The 27793-nt window shown below is 38.4% G+C and overlaps 1 protein-coding gene across 4 annotated transcripts in view; it reads right to left on the bottom strand.

Moving 5' to 3' along the window:
• LOC126469313 (ankyrin repeat and SOCS box protein 3-like) overlaps positions 1 to 22084 on the bottom strand; it is a 318803-nt gene extending 296719 nt beyond the window's left edge. For 2 of the 4 annotated variants that reach the window (XM_050096623.1, XM_050096626.1), the window contains exons 1-2: positions 21790 to 22074; positions 8844 to 9073 (exon numbers count right to left, since the gene is read on the bottom strand). In XM_050096623.1, coding sequence (XP_049952580.1) covers positions 8844 to 9042 — 199 coding nt within the window. In that variant the 5' untranslated portion in view covers positions 9043 to 9073; positions 21790 to 22074. Of the gene's footprint in view, positions 1 to 8843; positions 9074 to 21789 lie in introns of all 4 variants that reach the window. The other 2 variants (XM_050096625.1, XM_050096624.1) reach the window with 2 other exon arrangements.
• Between the last annotated feature and the right edge of the window lie 5709 nt (positions 22085 to 27793).

Below are 27793 nucleotides of genomic sequence, written 5' to 3'. Positions count from 1 at the left end.
CATATTAATTATTTAAGATAAACTTAGTGTTTTTACATGATGACATTTGCTGTATCAGTGATCAAGTGATATTAACTTTTGTGTGGGTCAGTTATTCAGTATGATTTAATGGGTTGACTGTTTATGGAGACATGTTGTGCAATCATTGTTAACATACACAATAACTTTTCTATAATCATAAATACTCGTTAAACTGGTTGAATTTGGAGGGTATCACATACTTCGGTAAAGTAAAGCCTTTAATATGTTCTATTACAAGGGCCAACAGGAGGTCGGCCAAGCCATCGGGAGATGTTTAATTCCCCGGAGCTTGATCCATGAAGAGAAGACCAGTGGTAATATCAAACTGACACCATTTTCCAGCAGATGGCAACATGGAGATCATCTCAAGGAATGGAAGAGCTAGCGTCGAGGTAGGATAACTACAGCCTTGGCAGCAGCCTCATTTCCTGTCAGTCCGACGTGACCAGAAACACTAACAAACACCACAGTAACTCCTTAAAAAATGAGCAAGTGGGACCTTTCTTGGACCCATGCACTAAGGGAAGGAGTATGTACAGCACACAGAGGCTCTGAAGTGCACTGACAGAATCGGAGCATATGAAACAATTAAAAATCCTGTGTCAACAGATGTGATGCTTGGTCTGATATGAGGGTGAGAAGCTCCACTCTAAAAATCTAGCAGTGTTCTGGAAACCAATACCAAAAATGGTCAGTGTCAATGATGATGGCACACCCAACACCACCGCTGGTCTTACAGCCATCAGTATGCACAAAAGTACTATTGTTACATTGCATAGTAAGGTCAAGAAACTTACAGCAATAGATCGAATCCAGGGTAGTGTCCTTGGGAAGCGAATGAAGTCCAAGATGAACACAGGCCGCCGCACAAAGCCAAGGCAGTGAAGAGTTCACATCCATCACGAACATAGCAGATAGCATAAAGTTAAGCTGCTGCAGCAGTAGCTGAAAGCGAACTCCAGGTGGTAACAGAGAAAAGAAGGGTGCGCCCCATACTGATAGTCAAGGGTGTCATCGAAAAAAGAGGCATAGGATGGGTGGCCAGGCATGGCAGACAAACTAGAGTGTTTTTTAATGGCTTATGACTACTATATGCAGCTTCTGTGACAATATTTTGTCTGCTTGAGCAGTGTCTGTTCTAGACCTATTCCTCAATGCAGCTCCACCTAACACTGCCACCTTAACACTCCCTTATTAAATTGGTGTAGAGATTCAATCTTTCAACTCTTGTGATTTATCTCAGGGTCCAGCTATTTCTATAAGTGAAGTAGCTATAAAACAAAATACCACTCCTCTACTTAAATAAAGTATAGTTTGCATCCAACTAACACTGTATATTGTCACAAAATTTCAAAAATAGTTTCACACTACATGGTTACTCCTAGAACAAACTAATACTGCTATATCAAAGATGACTCATTAACATGCCTGTGAACAGTACATAACAACAACCACTTATATGCATCATATTCGTCTTTCTTGGTGCCAGAAGTGTTCCATGGTATCAGAGCTCCTTCATTCATCCTTGCACCACGAAGATTACAAGTGCTCTCCAACAAGTATACTCCACACCTGTCTAATACTTTCCCACAGGATGTGGCCCGATATTTACAAACTAATTATGATCGCGCACATCTTTACTCTGAACTCTATATTTGACGTACATGACATATGCCCTTCCATGAATGGCACAGATCACTGCAAAACAGTATGCATATCCGCTGAGGATGACATCACACTGGTATGAATGGGGTATTTTGGCAGCTTCTGCATAGAGACTCTCAACTAGAGTAAGAGGCGTTAGTGGCCAAACTTAGACCACGATGGTGTAGTGTGTTAAGACAACATAAGATGCATGGACTGCAGAGAAATAAATAAAACACCCATAGCCTAGTTTCAAACGAACAAGAGATCGGTACAAATAGAGGAGGGTGGTCCCATCCACTCCCCACAAAGTGCTGCTTGAGCTACATAGGCTACTGAGCGACTGGGAACATTGTGTGGCCAGTTAAGACATGTGGGAGGACCAAGAAAGTTTCCTATCAAGCATGAACACCAGGCATTTCACAGTTTCAGCAAACGGAAGTGCAAAGGGTTGAATATGCAAAGATAATGGAAGAAACTCACTGTGCTGCCAGAAATTCATATAAATGGTTTTGTCTGAGGAAAAGCGAAAGCCATTGACAAAGCATCATGAGTAAAGAGGATCAAGGCACCACTGAAGGAGACAAGTCTGTGGAGAACTACAAAAGGCTGCAAACCCGTTGACAAAAAGGGAGCTGGAGACGTCTGGAGGCAAACAGTCCATAATAGGATTAATGATTATAGCAAAGAGGATGACACTCAGAACAGAGCCTTGAGGCACCCTGTTCTCCTGAATAAATGTGCCTGACAAGGCTGGACCTACACATACCTTGAAAACCCAGTCTTTTAAAAATTCCTGAAGGAAATGGGGCAGGCGGCCTCGGGAGTGCCACATGTATAGAGTACGGAGAATACTAGTCCTCCAGTAGGTGTCGTAGGCTTTCTCCAAATCAAAAAACAATGCCACAGTCTGGTATTCCTGTAGAAAACCATTCATGACAGGGGTTGACACAGTGATGAGATGGTCAACTGCGAAATGGCATGCACGAAATCCACATTGCGCAGTGGTTAGTATACTGCAAGACTCAAATCACCATACCAGCTGGCCATGAATCGTATGTTCCATCACCTACCAAACACAGCTGCTGAGAGAGATGGGGCAGTAGCTAGGACGAAGATGCTTGTCCTTACCGGGCTTACAGTAGCTTCTTGCCAGCATCTGGGAAACATGCCATCTGCCTAAATGTGATAGTACATACAAAGGAGAAAGTCCTTGCGTGCAAGAGAAACGTGCTGTTACATCTGAATGTGAACATCATCCGGCCCAGGGGCAGATGATCTGGATGAGGTTGTGACGAAGCAAACTGGGATCTCTTTACTTCTTTTCTTATTTTTCCATCTGCCTCCTTAAATTCATTTTATTTTCATTTTTGCCTAATTATCATTAACATGCAAGAGTATATCTGCATTTCAATAAAAGAGAAAGGTTAGCCCTCAGTATTAAGGAATATAGCATGAGGTCTAATTTTGTGCTTAGTTTTGTGTATGCAGTTAATTTCCTAATTTATTTTGACCATTCCTAGTAAATACCTTTTGTTATAGGGTGAAATCATTAATTGTTTCATGACTTAAATTCTATTGTTGACTTATACACAAACATAAATTCTGTAATAATTATGAACATTTGGAAGAATAACTACTAGGATTCTTAAAGTATTTTTTGGCTCTATTCAAAAACATATTAGCAAAGCCAGGCCTTGATTAATTCTCAAATAATTACCAGGTTTGTCAAAAGTATTGTGTGTATAACTATATATGTTAATTTCATTAATTAAATAAAGAATTCAGCCTAACCTATATAGTAGAATGAACTATTAAAAAGAAGGAATATTTTGATGTATTCTGTTAATTGAATGAGTTATGTTTTAATTGTAATTTCTGTAACATCAAACAATGTATAGTTTCAGTGCCTATTATTGCACGGATGTTTACAGGACTGATTTTTGGTCCTGAGACAGTCAGTCCACGGCCAATTTTCAGATGGGAATTATGCGTTGGTTAAATTAACAACAATTCATCAACTTAACAGTGGAAGTGGAGATGTGATAAACAATTATTGACCATGCCTGTTAAATTTATCTGACAAATAGTGTCACATGTACCATATTATTCTGCAAGTACTGTGAACTGTGTGGTTAGGTTTTTACGGCTCATAGAAGCTCAATAGCAAACTATTGTATGCTGATGTTTGCCTGCAACCTATTAATAAGGCGTATCAACATTTACCAATAGAGGATTGGCCATACAATTTGTAATATTGGGGGCTTGTGAAAAGTGAAAGCAAGGAACTGTGAAACGCAATTCTGCAACTATCGGCTACATCATCTACAGTAGTTAGTGTTGAACTTCCACCCCCAGTTTTCAGTCAGTATAGCAAAGCAGTATGTTGACACTGAGGACTATTAACAAAGAAATAAAGCAGGCAACCATCATATATGGTGCCCTTTTGGGTGAGGACTATTGTATTTGGACACAATAAACAAGAACTTGTGAAGTTTGAACAGTGAATCCGAGAACGGTTTACAGTATAGTGATTTTAACGAAGTGAGTGTGTGATATATATGGCATCAGAATTTTGTCGAGGACAGTGAACACACAATATTATGGGAGTGTGAAATTCAATTACTTTGAAATGTCAGAATTGATGTAGCTCCATTAAACAGCATGGTGAAACAGCCAATCTGTGCATTGGTTTCATGGCCACAGTAACAGAGCATCACAGCAGCCAATCAGCAAGTGGGTTCTATGGAAGCAGCCACTGAGTACAGGAGCAGGCAATCAGCACGCAGATGTACAAAGCTGACCTGGATAAACAACATGCCTCACTGAGAGAATTACAACTTGCAGCAGCCTTGCAGGTAACAAATCGAGATGACAACAGCAGCAGCAGCAGCAGGAGGTGATGAGTGAATAAAAATAAGGCAATTCATAGCAAAGGCCATTTTATATTAAGTGATGCATAATGAGTAGCCTTAACGAATGGGGAAGAATGGACAACAGGGGAGTGATGAAATTGATGACAAAGGTGTAGAGGTTAAGTTTTTAAGTGAAAAGAAAGACTTAATGAGGACTGATTCGGTAGACAATAGTGGTTATAAAACAGACATGAATGTAGCTTTGAATGATGGGTATGAAAGTCCTATTGTAGATGAGACAATAAAAGCATTAATTGGTAAAAGTAAATAGAAATGTAGTTTCAAAATTGGCCGAAATGGAGAAAAAGGTGGAAGAGGTACATAATCTAAAGCATAGAGTGTGTAGTGTCCCAAACAGTCCATCATTTGTTAGTTGTAAGAAATTTAATAATTTTGAACCATATGGGGAAGTGCATCCACTGGATTTCATTAAGGAATTTAATGATTTGCCTGAAACATGGAATGATAAAGAGGAAATGTCATTTGCGAGAGGTTTTTTGAAAGAGGGTGCTTATGGATGGGCAGCTCAGGTACTTCTTGGCATCGCTTGAAGAAAGCATTTTTAGATGAATATTGGTCCAAAGAGAAGCGGCAGAGAATTTTGAGGGGAGGAGAGAGATTTGACCCTATGAAGGGTACTATGAAAGGTTTCTGTGTTTTGGATAAGCAAACTGAAATATTTGGACAATGGCCCAGGTAGTGAATCAATAATTATGGGTTTAGAAACTAAGTTGCCTCAGAAAGTTAGAGAATTGCTTGTACCTGCCCCAAGGGGTTATATTGGTGATTTTTTGAATTATGTTGATAAAGTGGAGAGGGTGAAGCCCTTAGTGGAAGATCGTAGAAGGAATTTTGAAGATAATAATCAATCAGGGAGAGAGTTTCAGGTAAATAGGATGAACAGAACTAATCATAGTAGAAATTCAAGGAATGGTTGGATGGAGGATAGCCAGAATGGGCACGGAAATAGTAGGAGAAATTCAAGGAACAAAAACGAAGGAGAAGATGGTAATTCATACCCATTCCTTCTGATTCAAGCACAGGTCTGCAATCAATCTTCTCTACCTTCACTTTAATTTCTTTCCCCTTAAAATTTAGGATGAAGGCACCAACATTTACCAGTTGTAGAAAAGACTTCTGTAGCACAGCATAAATAATCTGTTACTTTTATGAAAGAGAGTAATAAGATATAATTCCAAAGGTTTGAGGTTTCCAGCAATCTTACTTAAATATAGGAAAAACATGCATTACTCATTGTAGAGGCCTCCAAAAGCCTACATTAATACAGTATTATTTTAATAAAAATAGTAATAGTAGTAGTAGTAGTTGATGTTGTTGTTATTGTTTTCAGGGATGTTTGCAATTTATGCACAATATGGTTACATCTGTACTAATAGTGATGTTATTTGTAAACAATTTACAATGATCAGTACAAAACAAACTGTACCCTTTACTAACATGAAAGAACATACTCATCCACATATGAGGCATATCTGGAAAGTAAGAACCATTTGGGGGGGGGGGGGGGGGGGGGATTCTTTTAAAACATTTTTTTGACCCAAAATTTGTTTTTACAAAAAAGAGCATACCTTAAACTATTTTTGTGCATAGTTAACACCATTGTTCAGGCATCTGTCATAGTGGGAAACTAACTTTTCTATGCCTTCTTCATAGAAGGATGGTGCCAGTGAAGACAGCCACTGCTAACAGCATTTTTTGCATCATTTTCTGCTTGTTCAGATCCTTCCCAGGAATGAAACAGTCACAGCGGTACAATAACTATGAAACACTGTTTCATCTACATCTACATGGATACTCTGTGAATCACATTTAAGTGTCTGGCAGAGGGTTCATTGAACCACCTTCACAATTCTCTATTATTCCAGTCTCGTACAGCGTGCAGGAAGAATGAACACCTATATCCTTCCGTATGAGCTCTGATTTCCCTTATTTGATCTTGGCGATCATTCCTCCCTATGTAAGTTGGTGTCAACAAAATATTTTCGCATTCGGAGGAGAAAGTTGATAATGGGAATTTGGTGAGAAGTTTCCCTCACAACGAAAAACGCCTATATTTCGCGATAATACAACACGTGCTGCCTTTCTTTGAACTTTTTCAATGTTCTCAGTCAGTCCTATCTGGTAAGGATCCCACAGTATTCTAAAAGCGGACGGACAAGCATAGAGTGGGCAGTCTCCTTAGTAGGTATGTTACATTTTCTAAGTGTCCTGCCAATAAAATGCAGTCTATGGTTAGCCTTCCCAACAACATTTTCTGTATGTTCCTTCCAATTTAAATTGTTCATAATTGTAATACCTAGGTATTTAGTTGAATTTACGGCTTTTAGATTAGATTGATTTATCGTGTAACCGAAGTTTAACGCGCTCCTTTTAGCACTCATGTGGATGACCTCACACTTTTCGTTATTTAAGGTCAACTGCCACTTTTAGCACCATTCTGATATTTCTTCTAAATCGTTTTGCAGTTTGTTTTGATCTTCTGATGACTTTGGTAGTCGATAAACAAAAGCGTCATCTGAAAACAACCGAAGACGGCTGCTCAGATTGTCTCCCAAATCGTTTATACAGATAAGGAACAGCAAAGGGCCTATAACACTATCTTGCGGAACACCAGAAATCACTTCTGTTTTACTCAATGACTTTCCGTCAATTACAACAAACTGTGACCTCTCTGACAGGAAATCAGAGATCCAGTCACATAACTGAGATGATATTCCATAAGCATGCAATTTCACTACGAGCCATTTGTGTGGTACAGTGTCAAAAGCCTTCTGGAAATCCAGAAATACAGAATCGATCTGAAATCCCTTGTCAATAGCACTCAGCACTTCATGTGAATAAAGAGCTAGTTGTGTTTCACAGGAACGATGTTTTCTAAACCCATGTTGACTGTGTGTCAATAGACCATTTTCTTTGAGGTAATTCATTATGTTCGAACACAATACATGTTCTAAAATCCTGCTGCATATCGACGTTAATGATATGGGCCTGTAATTTAGTGGATTACTCCTACTACCTTTCTTGAATATTGGTGTGACCTGTGCAACTTTCCAGTCTTTGGGTACAGATCTTTCGTCGAGCAAACGGTTGTATATGATTGTTAAGTACGGAGCTAATGCATCAGCGAAAGGAACCTAATTGGTATATAGTCTGGACCAGAAGACTTGCTTTTATTAAGTTATTTAAGTTGCTTCCCTACTCTGAGGATATTTACTTCTACGTTACTCATGTTGGCAGCTGTTCTCCATTCGAATTCTAGAATATTTACTTCGTCTTCTTTTGTGAAGGCATTTTGGAAGGCTGTGTTTAGTAACTCTGCTTTGGCAGCATTGTCTTCGATGGTATCTCCATTGCTATCATGCAGAGAAGGCATTTATTGTTTCTTGCCACTAACATACTTCACATACGACCAGAATCGCTTTGGATTTTCTGCCAGGTTTCGAGACAAAGTTTCATTGTGGAAACGTTACAAGCATCTCGCATTGAAGTCCATGCTAAATTTCGAGCTTCTGTAAAAGATCGCCAATCTTGGGGATTTTGCATCTGTTTAAATTTGGCATGTTTGTTTCGTTGTTTCTGCACCAGTGTTCTAACCCGTTTTGCGTACAAAGGAAGATCAGCTCCATCATTTGTTAATTTATTTGGTATAAATTTCTCAATTGCTGCCAATACTATTTCTTTGAATCTAAGCCACATCTGGTCTACACTTATATTATTAATTTGGAATGAGTTGAGATTGTCCCTTAGGAAGGCATCAAGATTCACGACAATGCATGTCCCCATTCTGCTGGTATCACTCAAATCCTTATTCAACAACTCTGTGAGGAGCAGTTGGATCACCTGCCATACAACTCTGATGTTGCACCTTCTGACTACCAAAGAGGAAGGTATTTTCACAACAATGATGACTCAATAAAGAGTCTTCACTGACAGCATCTTTCCGTGAAGAAAGCATAGAAAAATTGGTTTCCCACTATGACAAATGTCTGGACAGTGGTGTCAATTATGTAGAAAAATAGTTTAGGAAATGCTCTTTCTTCTAAAAATAAATTTTAGTTTGATAAAATGTTTTTGTGAGTATTTTACAAAATGTGGACATACATCTTAGAGATAGAAAAAGCGTGGTTTTAGGAATTAGCTAACTTTACATCTGGCATAAAAACTTAAAATGATGATGATGGAGGACCTAAAACATATATTGTAGAAAGATAAAAAGTTTTCTGCATTTTGAATATGCATTACCATGACTCAGCAACAGTACAGCACACTCAACATGTCCTGCTGCGGCTGCTTCATGCAGTGCTGTCCAGCCACGGTTATCAACATTATCTGCCCTTCGTCCATCTTTGAGCAGTTTACTGACAGCATTGATATTGCCGGTACGAGCAGCAACTGACAGCAAAGGTGTTCTCAAGGGATCCGGTGCATCCAGCTGAATCATAGTGGCCCTTTACACTGATTTGCAGTTCCTACTGTAGTATAGAAACGTATAAGTAATTGGAGACAACTATGTAACTGAGCTATAATACTATACAAATATCTTATAAAGATGTTCAGTAATGTAACAATTTTATTTTGAAACATTAGTGGATCCACAGACTTCTAAATCGTGAAATTTTTAATCTTGTTGCATCAAATTAAACTATTAATAAAGGAAAAAAGAAAACATCTGACAAACTACAAGACCTATGTTTAATAGATTAGAACTTTTAAATTCATAACACCAATGAATTACAAAAATGTCTATATGTATATTTTAAATTATGAAATGAATGCACTGGTTGCTAAGAATTAAACTGTAATAATGCTGTACCAGCAGCCGTTATTTTGATTGTTTTATTAGGTAATCAGTTTTGACATTCCGATCACGTCACCTTCAGGCCTGTCACATGAATGACTGCATGTACCACTCGCGCACCTATGAGACAAGGTACCAATAACTGTGTTTGGTTCCACAGATAACCAAACTTCATGAGCATGTGTTCTCTCACACATGTGAGAGCAACAGTTGCTGTCATGTGTGTGAAGAGAACACATGCGCATGAAGTTCAGATACCTACGGAACCATATATCATTATCAGCGGCCTGGCAGCTTGGTGCCTTGTCTTATAGATGCACGAGTGGTGTCTGGTGACACTCATGTGAAAGGCCTGAAAATCATGTGACTGGAATGTCAAATCTGGTTGCCTAATAAAACAATCAAAATAACGGCTGTTTGTACAGTTATATTACATTTCATCGACCAGCTGCTGTTCCACACTCCCATTTATCTTGACCACTCTAAATAACTGTTTGTCTACATGCAAATTACAAAAGTTTCAAACAAATGTTCCTCAGCCATCAGGGGGACATCAATCAACATGATTGCCTTTGTAGTAGCTTTGTTTTTTACAAAGATATGAACAGCAGAATGCCTTTTTTTCAATGGCACCCTGTATTTTTTTATTTGGTAATTCATTTCCTCTCCTAAAGACCTATTCAAAAATGTATCACAGTGTACCATTCACTTAAACACAATGTTATTAATTAAATAACACAACACTGACTTTGAGCCTGGGATCACAAACTCGTCCACTTGCTGGAATTATCAGGAAACAAATAAAAACCACATAAAAACATCACACAAAATTGACTTTGACTCTCCTGTACCATTGCCCAAGATAGAACACTCAAAGGTGCTCAATGTGGTGAGCCTGGACACCGAAACTGTTAGAGGAATTTGACAGAGCACTGAAAGATCTAACCTGAAACATGACCCCAATAGTAGACAACATTCTGTCATAACTACTGATGTAACTACTGATATGCACGGTGTGTACAGTGTATGATACAGATGAAATAACCTCAGACTTCAAGAAGAATGTGATAATTTCAATTCCAAAACAGTAAATGTTGCCAGCTATGAATATTATCAAAAAATTAGTTTGAGAAGACATGGTTGCAAATTAATGACACGAATGAGACACAGGAAAATGGAAAAATTGGTAGAAGTCAATCTTGGGAAGATCAATTTGAGTTTTCAGAGAAATGTAGGAATGTGCAAGATTATATTCATCCTACAACTTATCTTAAAACATAGGCAAAGGAAGGGCAAATCTATGTTTGTAATGTCTGTAGACTTGGAGAAAGTTTTTGACAATGCTGGCTTGCATACACTCTTAGTAATTCTGAATGTAGTATGAGTATGGAGTGAAAAGTTATCTACAACTTGTAAAGAAACCAGACAGCAGTTATAGTAGTTGAATAGCATAAAAGGGAAGCAGTAGTTGAGAAGGAAGTGAAATAGGGTAGTAGGCTATCCCCAGTGTTATTTAATCTCTGCACTGAGCAGAAAGAGAAATTTGGAAATGGAATTAAGTTCAGGGAGAAGAAATAAAAACCTTGAGGTTTTCCAGTAACACTGTAATTCTGTCAGAGACAGCAAAGTACTTGGAAGAGCAGTTGAATGGAATGGACAGTGTCTTGAAAGGAGGAACACCAAAAAAATCAAAACAAGGGTCATGGAATATAGTTAAACAGAAGCAAGTGATGCTGTGGGAATTAGGTTAGGAAATAAGACGTTAAAAGTAGTAGATGAATTTTTCTATTTGGGCAGTAACATAACTGATGATGGCCGAAGTAGGCAATAGCAAGTAAAGCATTTCTGAAGAAGAGAAATTTGTCAACATCAAATATAGATTTAAGTGCCAGGAAGCTTTCTTTACAGATTTGTGTCCGGAGAGTAGTCTTGTATGGAAGTGGTTTGCACGATAAACAGTTCAGAAAAGAAGAGAATACAAGCTTTTGAAATTAGATTAGATTGGATTAATACTTGTTCCATAGATCATGAATACGACACTTTGTAATGATGTGAAACGTGTCAGTTTAATAAAAGATGTCTGTACAAGATATTACATTACATAAAATATTGCATGACACTAGTGTTTAAGGGTTTTTTTCCACCTTAATTTATATCTAAAAATTCAGCCAATGAGTAGAAGGAGTTGTCATCCAGAAATTCTTTTAATTTATTTTTAAATTGTAGTTGGCTATCTGTCAGGCTTTTGATGCTGTTTGGTAGGTGACCAAAGACTTTTGTGGCAGCATAATTTACCCCTTTCTGTGCCAAAGTCAGATTTAACCCTGCATAGTGAAGATCATCCTTTCTCCTGCTGTTATAGCTATGCACACTGCTATTACTTTTGAACTGGGTTGGATTATTAACAACAAATTTCATAAGTGAATATATATACTGTGACATTGCTGTGAGGATCCCTAGATCCTTAAACAGAAGTCTGCAGGATGACCGTGGGTGGGCTCCAGCAATTATTCTGATTACAAATGTGGTGCTACAGAAGAATGCTGAATATTAGATGGGTAGATCACATAACTAATGAGGAGGCACTGAGTAGAATTGAGGAGAAAAGGAATTTGTGGCACAATTTGAGTAAAGAAAGGATCCATTGATAGAACACATTTTGAGACATCATGGGATTGTCAGTTTGGTATTGGAGGGAAGTGTGTGTGTGTGGGGAGGGGGGGGAGGGGGGTAAAAATTGTAGAGGAAGACCAAGAAATGAATACATTAAGTACGCTCAAATGGATGTACATTGCAGTAGTTGCATAGAGATGAAGAGACCTGCACATGACAGAGTAGCATGGAAAACTGCAACACACCAGTCTTTGGACTGATGACCACATCAAGAAAATTAAGTTTTTAAACATCAGCTACTTGGTACAACTGACAAGACAGCAACTTTTTTCAAATTAACAGCCCTCTTACTAATTTATTTTAGCTGAATACACACAAACTGCATTGAGATATACAGTGATAATTCAGTGTTGATGCAGTATCCTGTTTGTTGTGAATATAGTAAATCAATTAATTCAGTCCAAACACTCAGATTAGCAGGAACTGTTTCCCATCTGTGGTACCTTAATTATAGTTGACACACATGTTTGCAAATAAACACTTGCTTGACAGGATGGCACTATAACAAAGAGGTGGTAATACAATATGAAATAACAAATAACATTAAGAGTAGGTTACAAAATGGTACTTATTTTTGGTACAGTCCTTTGCTGTCTCTGACAAAATTACAGTGTTACTGGAAAACCTCAAAGTTTTTATTTCTTCTCCCTGAACTTTGATTCCCTTTCTAAATTTCTCCTTTCTTTCCTTCTGCTCAGTGCTGAGATTAAATAGCACAGGGGATAGGCTACAACCCTGTTTCATTTCCTTCTCAACCACTACTTCTCTTTTATGCCATAAATCTACAATGATATCTAAGATAACTTTGCTGTTCTTGGCAATCTTCGGCCTTGTCACTGTAACTGAATGTAATCATGCAGACCCTCTGTTACTGCTTCTAGTTATCCAGAAATAGCAACTTCTAAGTTGGAAGATAGTCTTCGCAGTACTGTACTGGTCTGACTAAAGACATTGATCTGAACTGTCTGACTGTTGACTCATTCCAGATCCGTACAGTTTCTCCTTCTAGTTGGAATGTACAAAAGAGTACAGAGAGATGGATGGATGAGTAGGTGGATATATGTATGATGGAATAAATAAATGAATGAAAAGGCAAGAGGAACACATCTAAGCATCTTGGAATGCCTCAATCATACCAAAATATCCTGATAACTATTTGCTGCAGAGCAAGAGATATCCTGATGTTTGCCTTCAATCAGCAGCAATTTGAACCACTTTAAGGTTAATAGTTCAGCTCAGTATATATGTCTGACAAGACCTTTCTCCGACTTTTCAAACATTTCACAAAAACATTTAACCTGCGATTCTACAACTTTCTGCAACATTGTTCCCTTTGGGAAAAACAGTCCAGCAGGGTACAGAGGGAAGTTTGCAGCATTCGGGAGGCTATGAGAGAGGCACTGACATAACCATCTGTTAAGTTGAGTCGAATAGTTTAATCAGTAACATCAGAGTTCAAACCCCACTGAAGTGACATTTTTAATCTGTCAGAATAATTTCAATACAACATACACAGACAAACCAAAACATTATCAGCAATGCCCACTGTGAGCTTGTATGTCAGCTGTTAGTGTTGTGGGCATATGAGCAGTAAGAACACTGTGTATGTGGAGAAGAGGTAAATGGGGACTCATTCCAGCAATGATACACATCTTAAATGGGGAAACCTTACTGACATAAAAGACACTAACAAACGGCAGATGTATGGCCTAACACATGGAGAGAAGTATCTCAGAAATGGCAAAGTTGGTCACCTGTTCATGTGCTACTGTCACAAGCAGCTATGGGCAGTGGTTGAAGGATGGCGAAAAACCTACAAGTAGATGACAAGATGTTGGACAACCACATCACATTACATGCTAGTTGGAGACTGCTCACTCTGTAGAGCAGGGTAGATGGCAATTTATGACAAATATGATAAAAGAGTACTATTCTGGTACAGGCACAAGTGTTTCGGAGCATACAGTTCGGCACACAAGATTGAACATGTGGTTCTAAAGCAGGGACCCCTACACATACCATTGCTGACCAAATGATATCATCATTTATTACTGCAGTGGGCATGGGATCATGGAGACTGGACTACAGATCAATGGAAATTTGTCACCTATTTGGATGACTCATGTTTCTTGTTACAATAGGCCAATGGCAATGACCGGATTCCCCATCATCCAGGTGAATGTCTGCTCACAATGTGCAATGTCCCGTAGAAACAGGTCAGTGGGAACAGTATTATTCACATGGGTTTCCATGGGATCTCTCAAAGGTCAAAGGTGCCACAATTGCTGTGGACTATGTGAACATTACCACAGGACCACATTCATCACTTCATGCTTTATGTCTTTCCCAATGGCAATGGCATCTTGCGGTCACATAATCAGAAACAAGCTACACTGGTTTGAGGAGCGTGTTGGCGAAGTCATACGGATGTCTTAGACACCCAATTTGCCTGATATGAACCTGATGGAACACACCTGCTACATTATTGTATGTCTGCTCTGCACCCAAAAACCACCACCCCGAAATTTATGTGAATTGTGTGACCTATGCATAGCTGTCCTGTGCCACATATCTCCAGAAATCTAGTAAGGGCTCATTGAATCCACACCATGCAGAATCACTGCTGTATTTCAGTCTTAAGATAGGCTACATGCTATTAAGATAGCAGTGGAATAATGTTATGGCTCATCAGTGTATTTTCTGTTTGAGGATAAGTGATTCAGTTCAGATTAGATTAGATTTACTTTCATTCCAATTGATCCGAAGTGAGGAGGTCCTCCAGGATGTAGAACATGTCAAAAAAACAACAATACATGACAAATATTTACAACTAAAACAAATAAGCTAATGTACCATTCCACAGGTCCCAAGTGAAATGATCGTCATTTTTTAATGAACACTATATGAAAGAGTCATTTTACAAACACTAATGCACTGAATTTAAAATAAAATAGTTTTTTAAATTTATTTATAAGGTAATAAATGTGTAATACAACTACTATAATACAATGAACACATTACAGCACAGAAATGGTACAGAAGTTAGATTGTACTCACTCACACACACACACATATTTATAATGAACACATTACTGCACTGAAATTGTGCAGAAGTTATATTAGTTGGTTTTACTGAGAAATTCATCAATGGAGTAGAAGGAGTTGGCCACCAATAAATCCTTTAGGCTTCTCTTAAACTGAATTTCATTGGTTGTTAAGCTTTTTATGGCTGCTGGCAAGTTATTGAAAATGTGTGTTCCTGAATAATGCACACCTTTTTGTACAAGACTAAGTGACTTTATATCCTTGTGAAGATTATTCTTATTTCTAGTATTGATTCCATGAACTGAGCTGTTAGTTTGAAAAAGTGATATATTTTTAATGACAAATTTCATTAAGGAATAAATATATTGGGAAGCAGTAGTTAGTATCCCCAGCTCCCTAAACAGGCTTCTGCAGGATGTTCTTGAGTTCACACCACATATAACTCTTACTGCACGTTTTTGTGCCCGGAAAACTTTAGCTTGACTTGATGAATTACCCCAAAAAATAATGAAATTATGGAATGAAAGTAATTATAGTATGCCAGCTTTTTCATTTTTATATTTCCTATGTCCGACACAATTCGCATTGCAAATAGAGATTTGTTAAGATGCTTCAGCAGTTCTGTGGTGTGCTTCTCCCAGTTGAATTTATTATCAAGTTGTAATCCCAAGAATTTAACACTGTTCACTTCTTCTATCTGCTTGTCATTCTATGTTAGGAATATACTCGTGGGGCACCCCTTCCAAGTTCTGAACTGCATGTAGTGTGTTTTTTCAAAGTTTAGTGACTTAGAATTGGCTAGGAACATCTACATCTACATCCATACTCCGCAAGCCACCTGACGGTGTGTGGCGGAGGGTACCTTCAGTACCTCTATTGGTTCTCCCTTCTATTCCAGTTTCGTATTGTTCGTGGAAAGAAGGATTGTCGGTATGCCTCTGTGTGGGCACTAATCTCTCTGATTTTATCCTCATGGTCTCTTCGCGAGATATGCGTAGGAGGGAGCAATATACTGCTTGACTCCTCGGTGAAGGTATGTTCTCGAAACTTCAACAAAAGCCCGTATCGAGCTACTGAGTGTCTCTCCTGCAGAGTCTTCCACTGGAGTTTATCTATCATCTCCGTAACGCTTTAGTGATTACTAAATGATCCTGTAACGAAGCGCGCTGCTCTCCGTTGGATTTTCTCTATCTCTTCTAGCAACCCTATCTGGTACGGATCCCACACTGCTGAGCAGTATTCAAGCAGTGGGTGAACAAGTGTACTGTAACCTACTTTCTGATTGGATTTCCTTAGGATTCTTCCAATGAATCTCAGTCTGGCATCTACTTTACCGACGATCAACTTTATATGATCATTCCATTTTAAATCACTCCTAATGCGTACTCCCAGATAATTTATGGAATTAACTGCTTCCAGTTGCTGACCTGCTATATTGTAGCTAAATGATAAGGGATCTTTCTTTCTATGTATTCGCAGCACATTACACTTATCTACATTGAGATTAAATTGCCATCCCCTGCACCATGCGTCAATTCGCTGCAGATCCTCCTGCATTTCAGTACAATTTTCCATTGTTACAAGCTCTCTATATACCACAGCATCATCCACAAAAAGCCTCAGTGAACTTCCGATGTCATCCACAAGGTCATTTATATATATTGTGAATAGCAACGGTCCTACGACACTCCCCTGCGGCACACCTGAAATCACTCTTACTTTGGAAGACTTCTCTCCATTGAGAATGACATGCTGCGTTCTGTTATCTAGGAACTCTTCAATCCAATCACACAATTGGTCTGATACTCCATATGCTCTTACTTTGTTCATTAAACGACTGTGGGGAACTGTATCGAACACCTTGCGGAAGTCAAGAAACACGGCATCTACCTGGGAACCCGTGTCTATGGTCCTCTGAGTCTCGTGGACGAATAGCGCGAGCTGGGTTTCACATGATCGTCTTTTTCAAAACCCATGCTGATTCCTACAGTGTAGATATCTAGTCTCCAGAAAAGTCATTATACTCGAACATAATATGTGTTCCAAAATTCTACAACTTATAGACGTTAGAGATATAGGTCTATAGTTCTGCACATCTGTTCAACATCCCTTCTTGAAAACGGGGATGACCTGTGCCCTTTTCCAATCCTTTGGAACGCTACACTCTTCTAGAGACCTACAGTACACTGCTGCAAGAAGGGGGGCAAGTTCCTTCGCGTACTCTGTGTAAAATCGAACTGGTGTCCCATCAGGTCGAGCGGCCTTTCCTATTTTGGGTGATTTTAATTGTTTCTCTATCCCTCTGTCGTCTATTTCGATATCTACCATTTTGTTATCTGTGCGACAATCTAGAGAAGGAACTACAGTGCAGTCTTCCTCTGTGAAACAGCTTTGGAAAAAGACATTTAGTATTTCGGCCTTTAGTCTGTCATCATCTGTTTCAGTACCATTTTGGTCACAGAGTGTCTGGGCATTTTGTTTTGATCCACCTACTGCTTTGACATAAGACCAAAATTTCTTAGGATTTTCTGCCAAGTCAGTACATACAACTTTACTTTCGAATTCATTGAACGCCTCTTGCACAGCCCTCCTCAGACTACATTTCGCTTCGCATAATTTTTGTTTGTCTGCAAGGCTTTGGCTATGTTTATGTTTGCTGTGAAGTTCCCTTTGCTTCCGCAGCAGTTTTCTAACTCGGTTGTTGTACCACGGTGGCTCTTTTCCATCTCTTATGATCTTGCTTGGCACCTACTCATCTAACACATATTGTACGATGGTTTTGAACTTTGTCCACTGATCCTCAACACTATCTGTACTTGAGACAAAAACTTTTGTGTTGAGCCGTCAGGTACTCTGAAATCTACAAATCTTTAACATAATGCAGCGCGTCAGCAACCGTATATGTATAGAAAATAAACTTTTTTTTTTTTTTTTAAATTGTTTATTTTCTATACTCTGAAATCTGCTTTTTGTCACTTTTGCTAAACAGAAAAATCTTCCTACCTTTTTTAATATTTCTATTTACGGCTGATATCATCGATGCAGTAACTGTTTTATGATCGCTGATTCCCTGTTCTGTGTTAACTGTTTCAAATAGTTCGGGTCTGTTTGTCACCAGAAGGTCTGATATGTTATCGCCATGAGTCGGTTCTCTGTTTAACTGCTCAAGGTAGTTTTCAGATAAAGCACTTAAAAAAATTTCACTGGATTCTTTGTCCCTGCCACCCGTTATGAACGTTTGAGTCTCCCGGTCTATATCCGGCAAATTAAAATCTCCACCCAAAACTATAACATGGTGGGGAAATCTACTCAAAATATTTTCCAAATTATCCTTCAGGTGCTCAGCCACAACAGCTTCTGAGCCAGGTGGCCTATAGAGACATCCAATTACCATGCCTGAGCCTGCTTTAACTGTGCGTGACTTTCAGCCAAATTATTTCAACCAGTGATTAATGTCCACAAATATTTTATTAGCTGATCTTTCTAAGACTACACTTGATTTGCTATTTATTGCGATGTTTGTATCATCAGCAAACAAAACGAACTTGGCATCTGGTAATGTTACTGATGAACTTTGTGGGACCCCAACATGTAATTAGTTCCCAGTTGGATGATGCCTCATAGCTTGATACATGTCTCTTTCCTAATAACACCCTTTGTTTCCTGCCAGAAATATAAGATTTGAACCATTTCGCAGCATTTCCTGTTACACTATAATATTCTAATTTATTTAAAAGGATATTGTGATTTACACAGTCAAATGCCTTTGACAGATCACAAAATCTACCAGTTGCCTGCAATTTTTTGTCTAATGAATTAAGCACATTTTCACTGTAAGTGTAGATAGCCTTCTCAATATCAGAACCTTTTAGAAATCCAAACTGTGACTTTGACAGTATATTATTTGAGATTAGATGGTTATAAAGCCAATTGTACATTACTTTTTCTAAAATTTTTGAGAATGCTGGCAACAGTGAAATTGGACAGAAATTTGATGCAGTGTGACAGAACAGTGGTTGAGCAAACTATTAATTTCAGTTAAATAACAATTATGTAGGAGTAGGATACTTAATAGTGTGAAATAGGAGGTGGAGAAGCTGCTTTTATGATCTTCATTATCAATGGAAAATTAAAAGAACTACAAAAAGTTTCATGTGTCGATTCTATTGAGTCCATGTTCAGCCTTAAATCCATGTATAAAATATTCCTGCTAAGTACATTACGGCAAAGTCAAAATTAGAATGCCTGACATTGTATCTCCAATGGAGAATTACTGTCAGGCAGTCACAATGCCTTACAGCATTTTATACTTCTATACTGAGAAATAACCAAACAAGTCATAAATAAAACACTTGGTTTATGTATTAAGGGCTTAGGTGAAAGCTGTCCACTAATTAGGCATGTAACATACCAAGAGTTCTTCATGTGCAAAATATCAGCGTTAAAAGAGAAGGAACGAGGATCATTCCAAGTCAAAGGGACCAATATTAAAAAGTGTCCCCACTCTATACAAAGACAGTGTTTTATACTGAATGACACCATGGCAAAAATTTGGAATTTAGCCACACCAAAATATAGATACAAGCCTCTAAAGTGGTTAAAAAGTTTGGTGCACTATTCTGAGAGCCAAGGTTTGACCGTCCACTGCTACTTTTCATATAATCCAATCACACCAAAACTTCTGAGGGCTATTTCTACCTATGATGTCTATATATGGGTCAAATTTAATTAACATTGGATACCTAGATGAAAAGATACACATCTGTAAAGTTGCCCAAAATTTTCTAGACGCAAATTTGGGGGTATTTTTGGGGGGCAATATCTCAACTGTGTCTTGGTCAACCATTTTTTTCTTACCACAGATGGAAAGAGCATGCTTTAAAGTCTTGAAGCCATATTGTTTAATTTCTGTATCTTGCATACTGATGGGTAAGAATTGCTATCAAAAGTAGGGAAAATGGATTATTGATAAATACAAAAAATTAAAAAAATTTTAAGTTGTAAATCAAAAAATTTATAATTGTAGTTTCTCTTAATAGTATTAGATTTCCCTGAAGTTTAGGGAATGTAACTATGCTAATAAAACGTGTTTTCGCATTATTTTACAGTATATAATATAAATATAATACAACCTCACAAAATGCTCTTAAGATCTAGAAGATCACTGGAATGCAATGTGCTTTAGAACATTTTAATCCTACAATACATGGTGCTGCATATATGCATTGTCACTCAGTTTCCATCGGCATTATAAAGCAGCAATATTTTTTAAGGTTCACAGCAGGGATACATTGCTGAATCACCACTTTCAATTGTTGCTTTCATTATTGGCAAGTCCCCACAGTGTAAGTATTCCATGCAGTGTAATCTTTGGTGTTGACAATATACAATCTTAGTGTTGCATTCTGAGTGTTTGGATAACCAACAGTCACTGTTGTAGCTGAAGGTAAGGCCTAATTTGTATATTTTATACACAAACAAGAATGAATCTTCTATTCTTCAAACCCAGATACTCATCAGCTTTCAAAATTGCTTGTAATAGGTTAATAAACTATTGTATAAAATGAACCAAGAGACCCTTGCACTTAGCTACTTTGGTGGATCAGATGGAGCTGATTTTCATAAGTCATCACCATTCTATTATGACAAAATTCAACTACAATCAGTTAAGGAAATGTCACTAATGAACGAGGAGCTTCTACGATGTGCGTATGGGCTTGATTTTACTGAAGATGCCCAAATTTGTTCATACCATAAGACTTGCTACAACCCATTTGGTAAAGAAAAGCATGTAACCAAGAAGGCTTTAACAGCAGTAACCATTGCAGCGTCTGATAGGTTGAACTTACTGACTGTTAATGAAGTTTTTAATCCTGGTCAGAAAATTTGTACCAAATGTAGGCACAAAGTGGCCTAAAAAAAAAAATCGTCTCACCACAATAAGCAAGAATCACCATCTCCTGAAGACATGGATGTTGTTGATGCTTGCTTTACTGCTAATACTTCATTACCATCATGCGGATAGTCACCATTAAAGCTTCAACGAATCAGCAAAAGGTATTCAATGGGATACGTAAAGCGAGAAGTTCTGAAAGCCCAAGGCAGCATTTCTAAGGTAACAGCCACAGCTGCTGGTGTGAGTCACGTAGCTATTGCTCAAATGCAAACAGAAGAGTGCCATAAATATAAAGACATGGACATCTTAATTGAAGAACATAAGCTTCAGACTTCAAGAAATTTCAGTAAAGTTCATATTTTGATCCTGGCCCAAATAGCTGGACTATTTAAAAAATGGCTAAGGAATTTGCTGTTTCAACTAAAATGATGAGGAAGTCTAGAAAACTAGAATGGAAGATGGAATTTTGGCAGCACCTGCCAATCAAAAAGGGGAAAAGCTCAATGATGAAGTGAAACAAAATCTGCTTACTTGTTTTGAAGATGATAAGTTTATGCCCAGTCTACAAGGATTGTGTTGCAGTAAGAATAAATGCCCCCCCCCCCCCACCCTGTACTCAATATACAGGCGCTGCATGCGACAGCCTTCTGAATGGAAGGCAACCTGACTTCAGCTATTAGTTTTCCAGCTGATGTCACATCATCTAGAATAGCCAAGCGAAATGTTATTCGAATATCATACTGAACAGCACGTATAGTGCCAAATAGGTTTGGTACCTTTGATTTTAATCGTGTTATTCCTTCTGCGCCAATAATGAAACCTGAATTTTACAAAATCAATTGCGGAACTTTAACTACAATATGAAGCACTACAAGTACTTCATATCGTCACGGTGGCTTTGTGCTATTATTCTGTGCAGTCACAAGGATCAGGACGATTCTTCAGATAAAAATGGCACTTAACTATTAACTTCCAATTGCAGCTGTCACTCAAGTCTCAAACACCTATTTTCGAATACAAACAGTCAAACAACAGGTTTACAAACATTGTTACGACAGATATTGAACTTCACACCAAAGATATAAAATAACAGAAGCGACACACGCGCCAGTAAAAGTTTTGTTCCAGTGATCTCTATATGGAAATCACTGTTTTGTTCCCGTTTGACAGCAGGAGCGACACTACCGCTCCAAGCGGCGAGAAAGGAGAATGTAAGATGCATCGCAAGCATGATGTTTGTTTCGTATCCCTTTTCCACATGATTTACAAAACATTTGAATTATTTTTTTGCCTCCAGGATTTCTGTAATAACAGAAGTAGGACAAGAAATTGCCAGATAGTGGCAGAAATATGCTGTGCCTGTAAATCCCAAGTCCTCAAAGAAAAAATAATGTCAGAAGCTCTGTCATATGTTAAATGTGCCATTAGAGACTTTTTTATCCAATGACATATTATCTAGTTTCTTAGTATCGGAGAAATGCTGTACCTTCTCCTTTAAAAGCTGGCATATGTTGTCATTTATACCACATTTTAGTCGTATTCCTTCTATATACCTATATAATGTATGCACTAATGGAAACATAAAACATTTTGACAAAACTTGTATGCCTGTAATGTAATAGATTAGGAAAAACCAGCTTATTTTCGTATTTCCATCTTGCAGCACGCTTCTCCTTCAATGGCATGCAGCTTACCAGCAACTCAAGTGCAGTTTTTTTTTCTTTTTTAATATCAGGATCTTGTAGTCTTCAAAATTTGTTTGTCGTTCTTCACTTGATCCTTGTGATACAGTTTCTCTTGCTGTCTGTACTTAAAATGATAGGAACTTTCCTTGTCCCATAATACTTTGCACGAAGTCCAGCGATCTGCGCACTCGGACACTTCACACGCTCTTGCAAGACACAAATAACTGCACTTAATCCAACCACTTCATCAGGTCTGTGTTAACGATCGGGATAAACCTTGCACTGATATATGGAGAATCGAACTGGCTGCTTCTGTACCACAGGAGTGTTTTACAGTGTTTTAGACAGGTTGCCGAACCTTCGTGGCAGTTTCCTCTTCATCGTCAGTTGATGTGGCTTATTAGGCACATGGAACAGTGTGGGTACTGGATTCCACACGAGTTTATTAGTGTCTACATTCATGAACTGCTTTTGTTCGAAGTGTAGCGAATGAAACGTAAAATTACTATAAAGGTAAACAGGACCTTTTTCATAAGATCTTCTCGTCTGCTATTCACTAGCCATTTTCTGTCCCTAAAACGAAACATTAATCATTAATACACATGTAGTTTGCAAGCGAATCCTGACGATGCACTTTAGTAACGTGACAGTGTACACCTCTCCCAGTCCTTAGGAAACCTAAAAAAAAGGCAATGTGATATCTTCTTCTTGTTGCTTCTGCAAATTATTGAGCTACAGATGCTCCTGTTTGTAAAAAATCATTGTTCGAACCAAAATAAACCACTAATTTTCCATTTCATGATCGCGTCGAATTCAACAGATTTACTTACTGGCCATTTAATAATAATAAGATTTTATTGTCGTTAAGCTTACAGAAGCAATAGACAATGTCAAATTACAAAATATAAACAAAATTATATTCAGGAGTTATAAGTACAATATTACAATAGTTTTATAAATAGTCAATAGACAGGAGATACAATATATAAAGTGAGGTAGTACAACCAAATCAATCAGATTTGGTGCACTGCTGGCGAAGTGAGCAACAAAATCGAGGCGATGCGTGGTTATGTTAGAATGTAATAAAATGTACAGTATGTAGGGGAGTGTTTCGCGCCAGTAAGGTGGGCCGCTAGATGAGACACAGGCCCGTGAGGTGACGCAGGGGGGCTCACGCCAAATTCCTGACGGCAGGGTGAGTCACGGCGACAATCATCGCAAGTTGGATTGCAGTTTCAATACGCAGTTTGCTGAGAAACTTTGGCTCTGGCAGAGATGGCGACTACTTCTGCTATGTTAATAGATATAAGTTCAGAATCGGATTCCGATTCTGAGTTTGAGTTCGAAACGGTCTGTTACATAGCTTTGATGAAGCTGGCTACAGGTACTCACGCCGAAGAAGGCACGAGGAGGACCATATGGCGTGAGTCAGAAGGGGCAGAGTAGCTGGTGAGAAAAGCCCTTGCTGTCGCCAAGGCTACTGGATATATAGCGAGAAGTGGGCAAGTTTCATTATTATCAGTTAACAGAAACCGTATTTTCGTAGCAGAAACAGAGTCCTTTAGTCATAAGGACTATCCAACAACAAATCAATTTAAACAGTCCTCAGAGAACTTTGTGTCATTACTCGGACGACAGTTTCGATTCTATATTGATATCAAAGACGTGGTTAAATCCATCTATTCTGTTTTCACTGTTAGATATGGAGGGCTACACGCTAGTAAGGAATGATATTGTAAGGAACCTAGGCATCTTTTTTGATAAACATTTAACCAGGACAGAGAACATCACGAAAATTTGCTTCAGAGTTTTAACAATGTCAATGTAGAATGTTAACAACGATTTACAATGCAACTTACCATTTCGTATGTCTGTTTCCTTGGCCGCTTCCTCCCACTTCTCGGCTTTCAGCTTCGTTTTCAAGTAATCTTCATGGCTTGTACCATACAGAACTTTGCGAACACGTACAGAGTCAATTAGCTTTTCCTCCATTTCGAACTACCAAGAGCCAGAACCACCGTGAGCCTCGCAGTAAACTGCGTACAGGAGACTGCGGTCCGCAGGGTCACCAAGCGCAGGAACTGCGTCACGTCACGCTGCGCTCTAACGTGTGCAGGACCTAAGGCTGGCCGCAAGATGAGACGCAGGTCCGTGAGGTGACGCAGGGTGACTCACGGTAAGTTTTTGCAAACCACACAACTGAATGGTCCTGCGCGCGTTAGAGCGCAGCGTGACGTGACGCAGTTCCTGTGCTTGGTGACCCTGCGGACCGCAGTCTCCTGTACACAGTTTACTGCAGATACAAGCCTTGAAGATTACTTGAAAACGAATCTGAAAGCTGAGAAGTGGGAGGAAGTGGCCAACGAAACGTACATACGAAATGGTAAGTTGCATTGTAATTCGTTGTTAACATTCTACATTGACATTGTTAAAACTCTGTAGCAAATTTTCGTGATGTGCTCTGTCCTGGTTAAATGTTTATCAAAAAAGATGCCTAGGTTCCTTACAATATCATTCCTTACTAGCGTGTAGCCCTCCATAACTACCGGTGAAAACGGAATAGATGGATTTAACTGCATATTTGATATCAATATAGAATCGAAACTGTCGTCCGAGTACATTTTTGATACATATATATATATATATATATATATATATATATATATATATATGTTCTATGAGCACTGTTTACATTGATTTGTTGTCGGATAGTCCTGATGACTAATAGGATTGCGAAAATATGGCTTCTGTTAATTGATAATAATGAAATTTGCCCACTTCTCGCTATATATACAGTAGCCCTGGCGACAGCAAGGGCTTTTCTCACCAGATACACTTCCCGATTCTGAACTTATATCTATTAACATAGCAGAAGTAGTCACCATCTCTGCCAGAGCCAAAGTTCCTCAGCAAGCTGCGTATTGAAACTGTGATCCAACTTGCGATGATTGTCGCCGTGACTCACGCTGCCGTGTTGAATATGGCGTGAGCCCCCCTGCGTCACCTCACGGGCCTGCATCTCATCTTGCGGCCCGCCTAAAACGCCTGACTGCGCTGACGTTTCGGACAGGAAAATGACATCACGTGACTATACCGACATGGCTGCCTTCAGAGGACACCGGGCTGCGCCTGTTATACGTTTATGAAAGCAGCTGCCCAGACGTGCTATGCTTGCGTGCTCCATATCCCTTGCTTATTCACATTTCGCTTGCTTTTTTTGTTATTTTTTTGTTTCTCGTTTTGTCCATGTTGCTGGAATTTACTTATTTTTGTATACTGTATGCTACTAAAGAGATGGAGACGGTTAACAGGTTCGAAATGATATAAGTTGCAACAGTTATTTTGAGATTAAGAGGTTTGCACTGCATAGAATAGCGTGGAGAGCTGCACCAAACGAGTCTTCACAGTGAAATGACAGCAACATTATCATTGTAGTGACAACTGTCACTGTTTAAATAGTCTATCCCTCCGTTCATAACGCTAGCTTTTAAAAATCGGGTCTCCATAATGTATACACACAGTAAAATGTATAATAACTAAACTCTTAAACAGGGGATTACAAGAGTTTCTAGGTTTACACCCTTTATAGCTCTAAATACGTGTTTTTGCATTCCGAAAACTCGCTTAGCTGCTACCAAATTACTCCAAATATGACCTCATGTTTAAGGTGGGGAAGGCAGAAGGCATAATACGTACTCTTTAACTTCTTTCATAGAACATCCATACTTTAAATAACACAGAAGTTAAAACTGTTTCTATTTTCCATTACAAACTCGGTGACGGAGTTAATAAGTATACTCAGTCAGGCAACTAGTCATATATCTAGACCTCAAACTGACATGGTAGGCAAACACTCAGTAGGTATACAGCAAGCTATTAAAAGTGGTTTCAGCCTCCACAAATTAGGAACCGTCGTAAGTGTAAAACAGTTGGTGACATAGTACTTTTTCTTCTGTTAAAATTTCTTCCTTGTGTTAGTGTCTGTTGCAACCACAGCCTATCATAACGGATAATGCTCGTGTCATAACTTCTCCCGCAAAAACGTTGTCGTATTGACGTCACGCGCAATATCGAGTTCACAACGAGCTTGTATCGACTTTCGTTACCCTTCGATACAGGCGATTATCACGCATGAAATTAACGAAGTGCTGTACTTTTGCAGCGGTTCCTTCTCTTTGCTCATAGCTCCGCTGTCGTAATGAGTGGATCTGAGAATATTATGAAACAATATGTTAATCATTTTAAAGTCGCACACAAAGGCCAATTATCTGGCTTTTATAGAAGCATGTAATTTATTGAATGCTGTGCTTTTGTGACGCTTGCTTCTGTTTTCTATGAGCTTCAGTGTTGGAATGAGTGACTTCGAGATTATTACGAAAAAGTATGCTGATGATTTTAAAGTTGAATGCACAGGCCAATTATTAGGTTTTTGTAGAACCGACGAAGAACTCGAGGCTCTCGTCACTAACCTGAAATGTGTCGGATATGCGTATTCAGTGAGGAGTAGCCGGCATCGTCAGAAATCCTCTGATCCTGCAAGTTGCAAGTAAAAAGAAACCTTAATTCTATAGGTAATTTCCAAGAATGTTTGCCTATCGAAGCCGTATGTCATTAGTAAAGGAGCGTAGCTCAGTTGTTCGATACAAATTATAATCCTTCATTTTAATAAATTGTATAGTTATCGTTTTCTCATAGTTTATTTTAAATGTATTCCTTAGGAAAATTTTGTTTCTATCGTACCAGGTAACTCACGATTCTTATTTCACCATTTACATGGAGATTTTGAAATACCCTTTAATGGTTCACCATTTGCAATACTACTAGACAATATGCAAATAGCGTATACTCAGGCCAAAATATTATGACAATTATGATGCTGATATTTCTGACCACCTGTTGTGTTATATTAAAATTTAGTATTTTTCATGTACCTATGTATCCAAGTGTAGGAGATACGAATTTTATGGAAGGTATCAAAACATAAATATAAGCACAGTTAAAATGTTTTTTACTTTACAATGTGTGAATATACAATAGTTGCATTATTTCATTACACTGTCACAGTGTTGTTTATTATAAAATGAACAGAATTAAT

Source organism: Schistocerca serialis, chromosome 1 (genome assembly GCF_023864345.2).
Source record: "Schistocerca serialis cubense isolate TAMUIC-IGC-003099 chromosome 1, iqSchSeri2.2, whole genome shotgun sequence".
Lineage (NCBI taxonomy): Eukaryota > Metazoa > Arthropoda > Insecta > Orthoptera > Acrididae > Schistocerca > Schistocerca serialis.
Note: the sequence above shows the minus strand (reverse complement) of the source record. Positions and strands in the feature narration are given on the sequence as shown.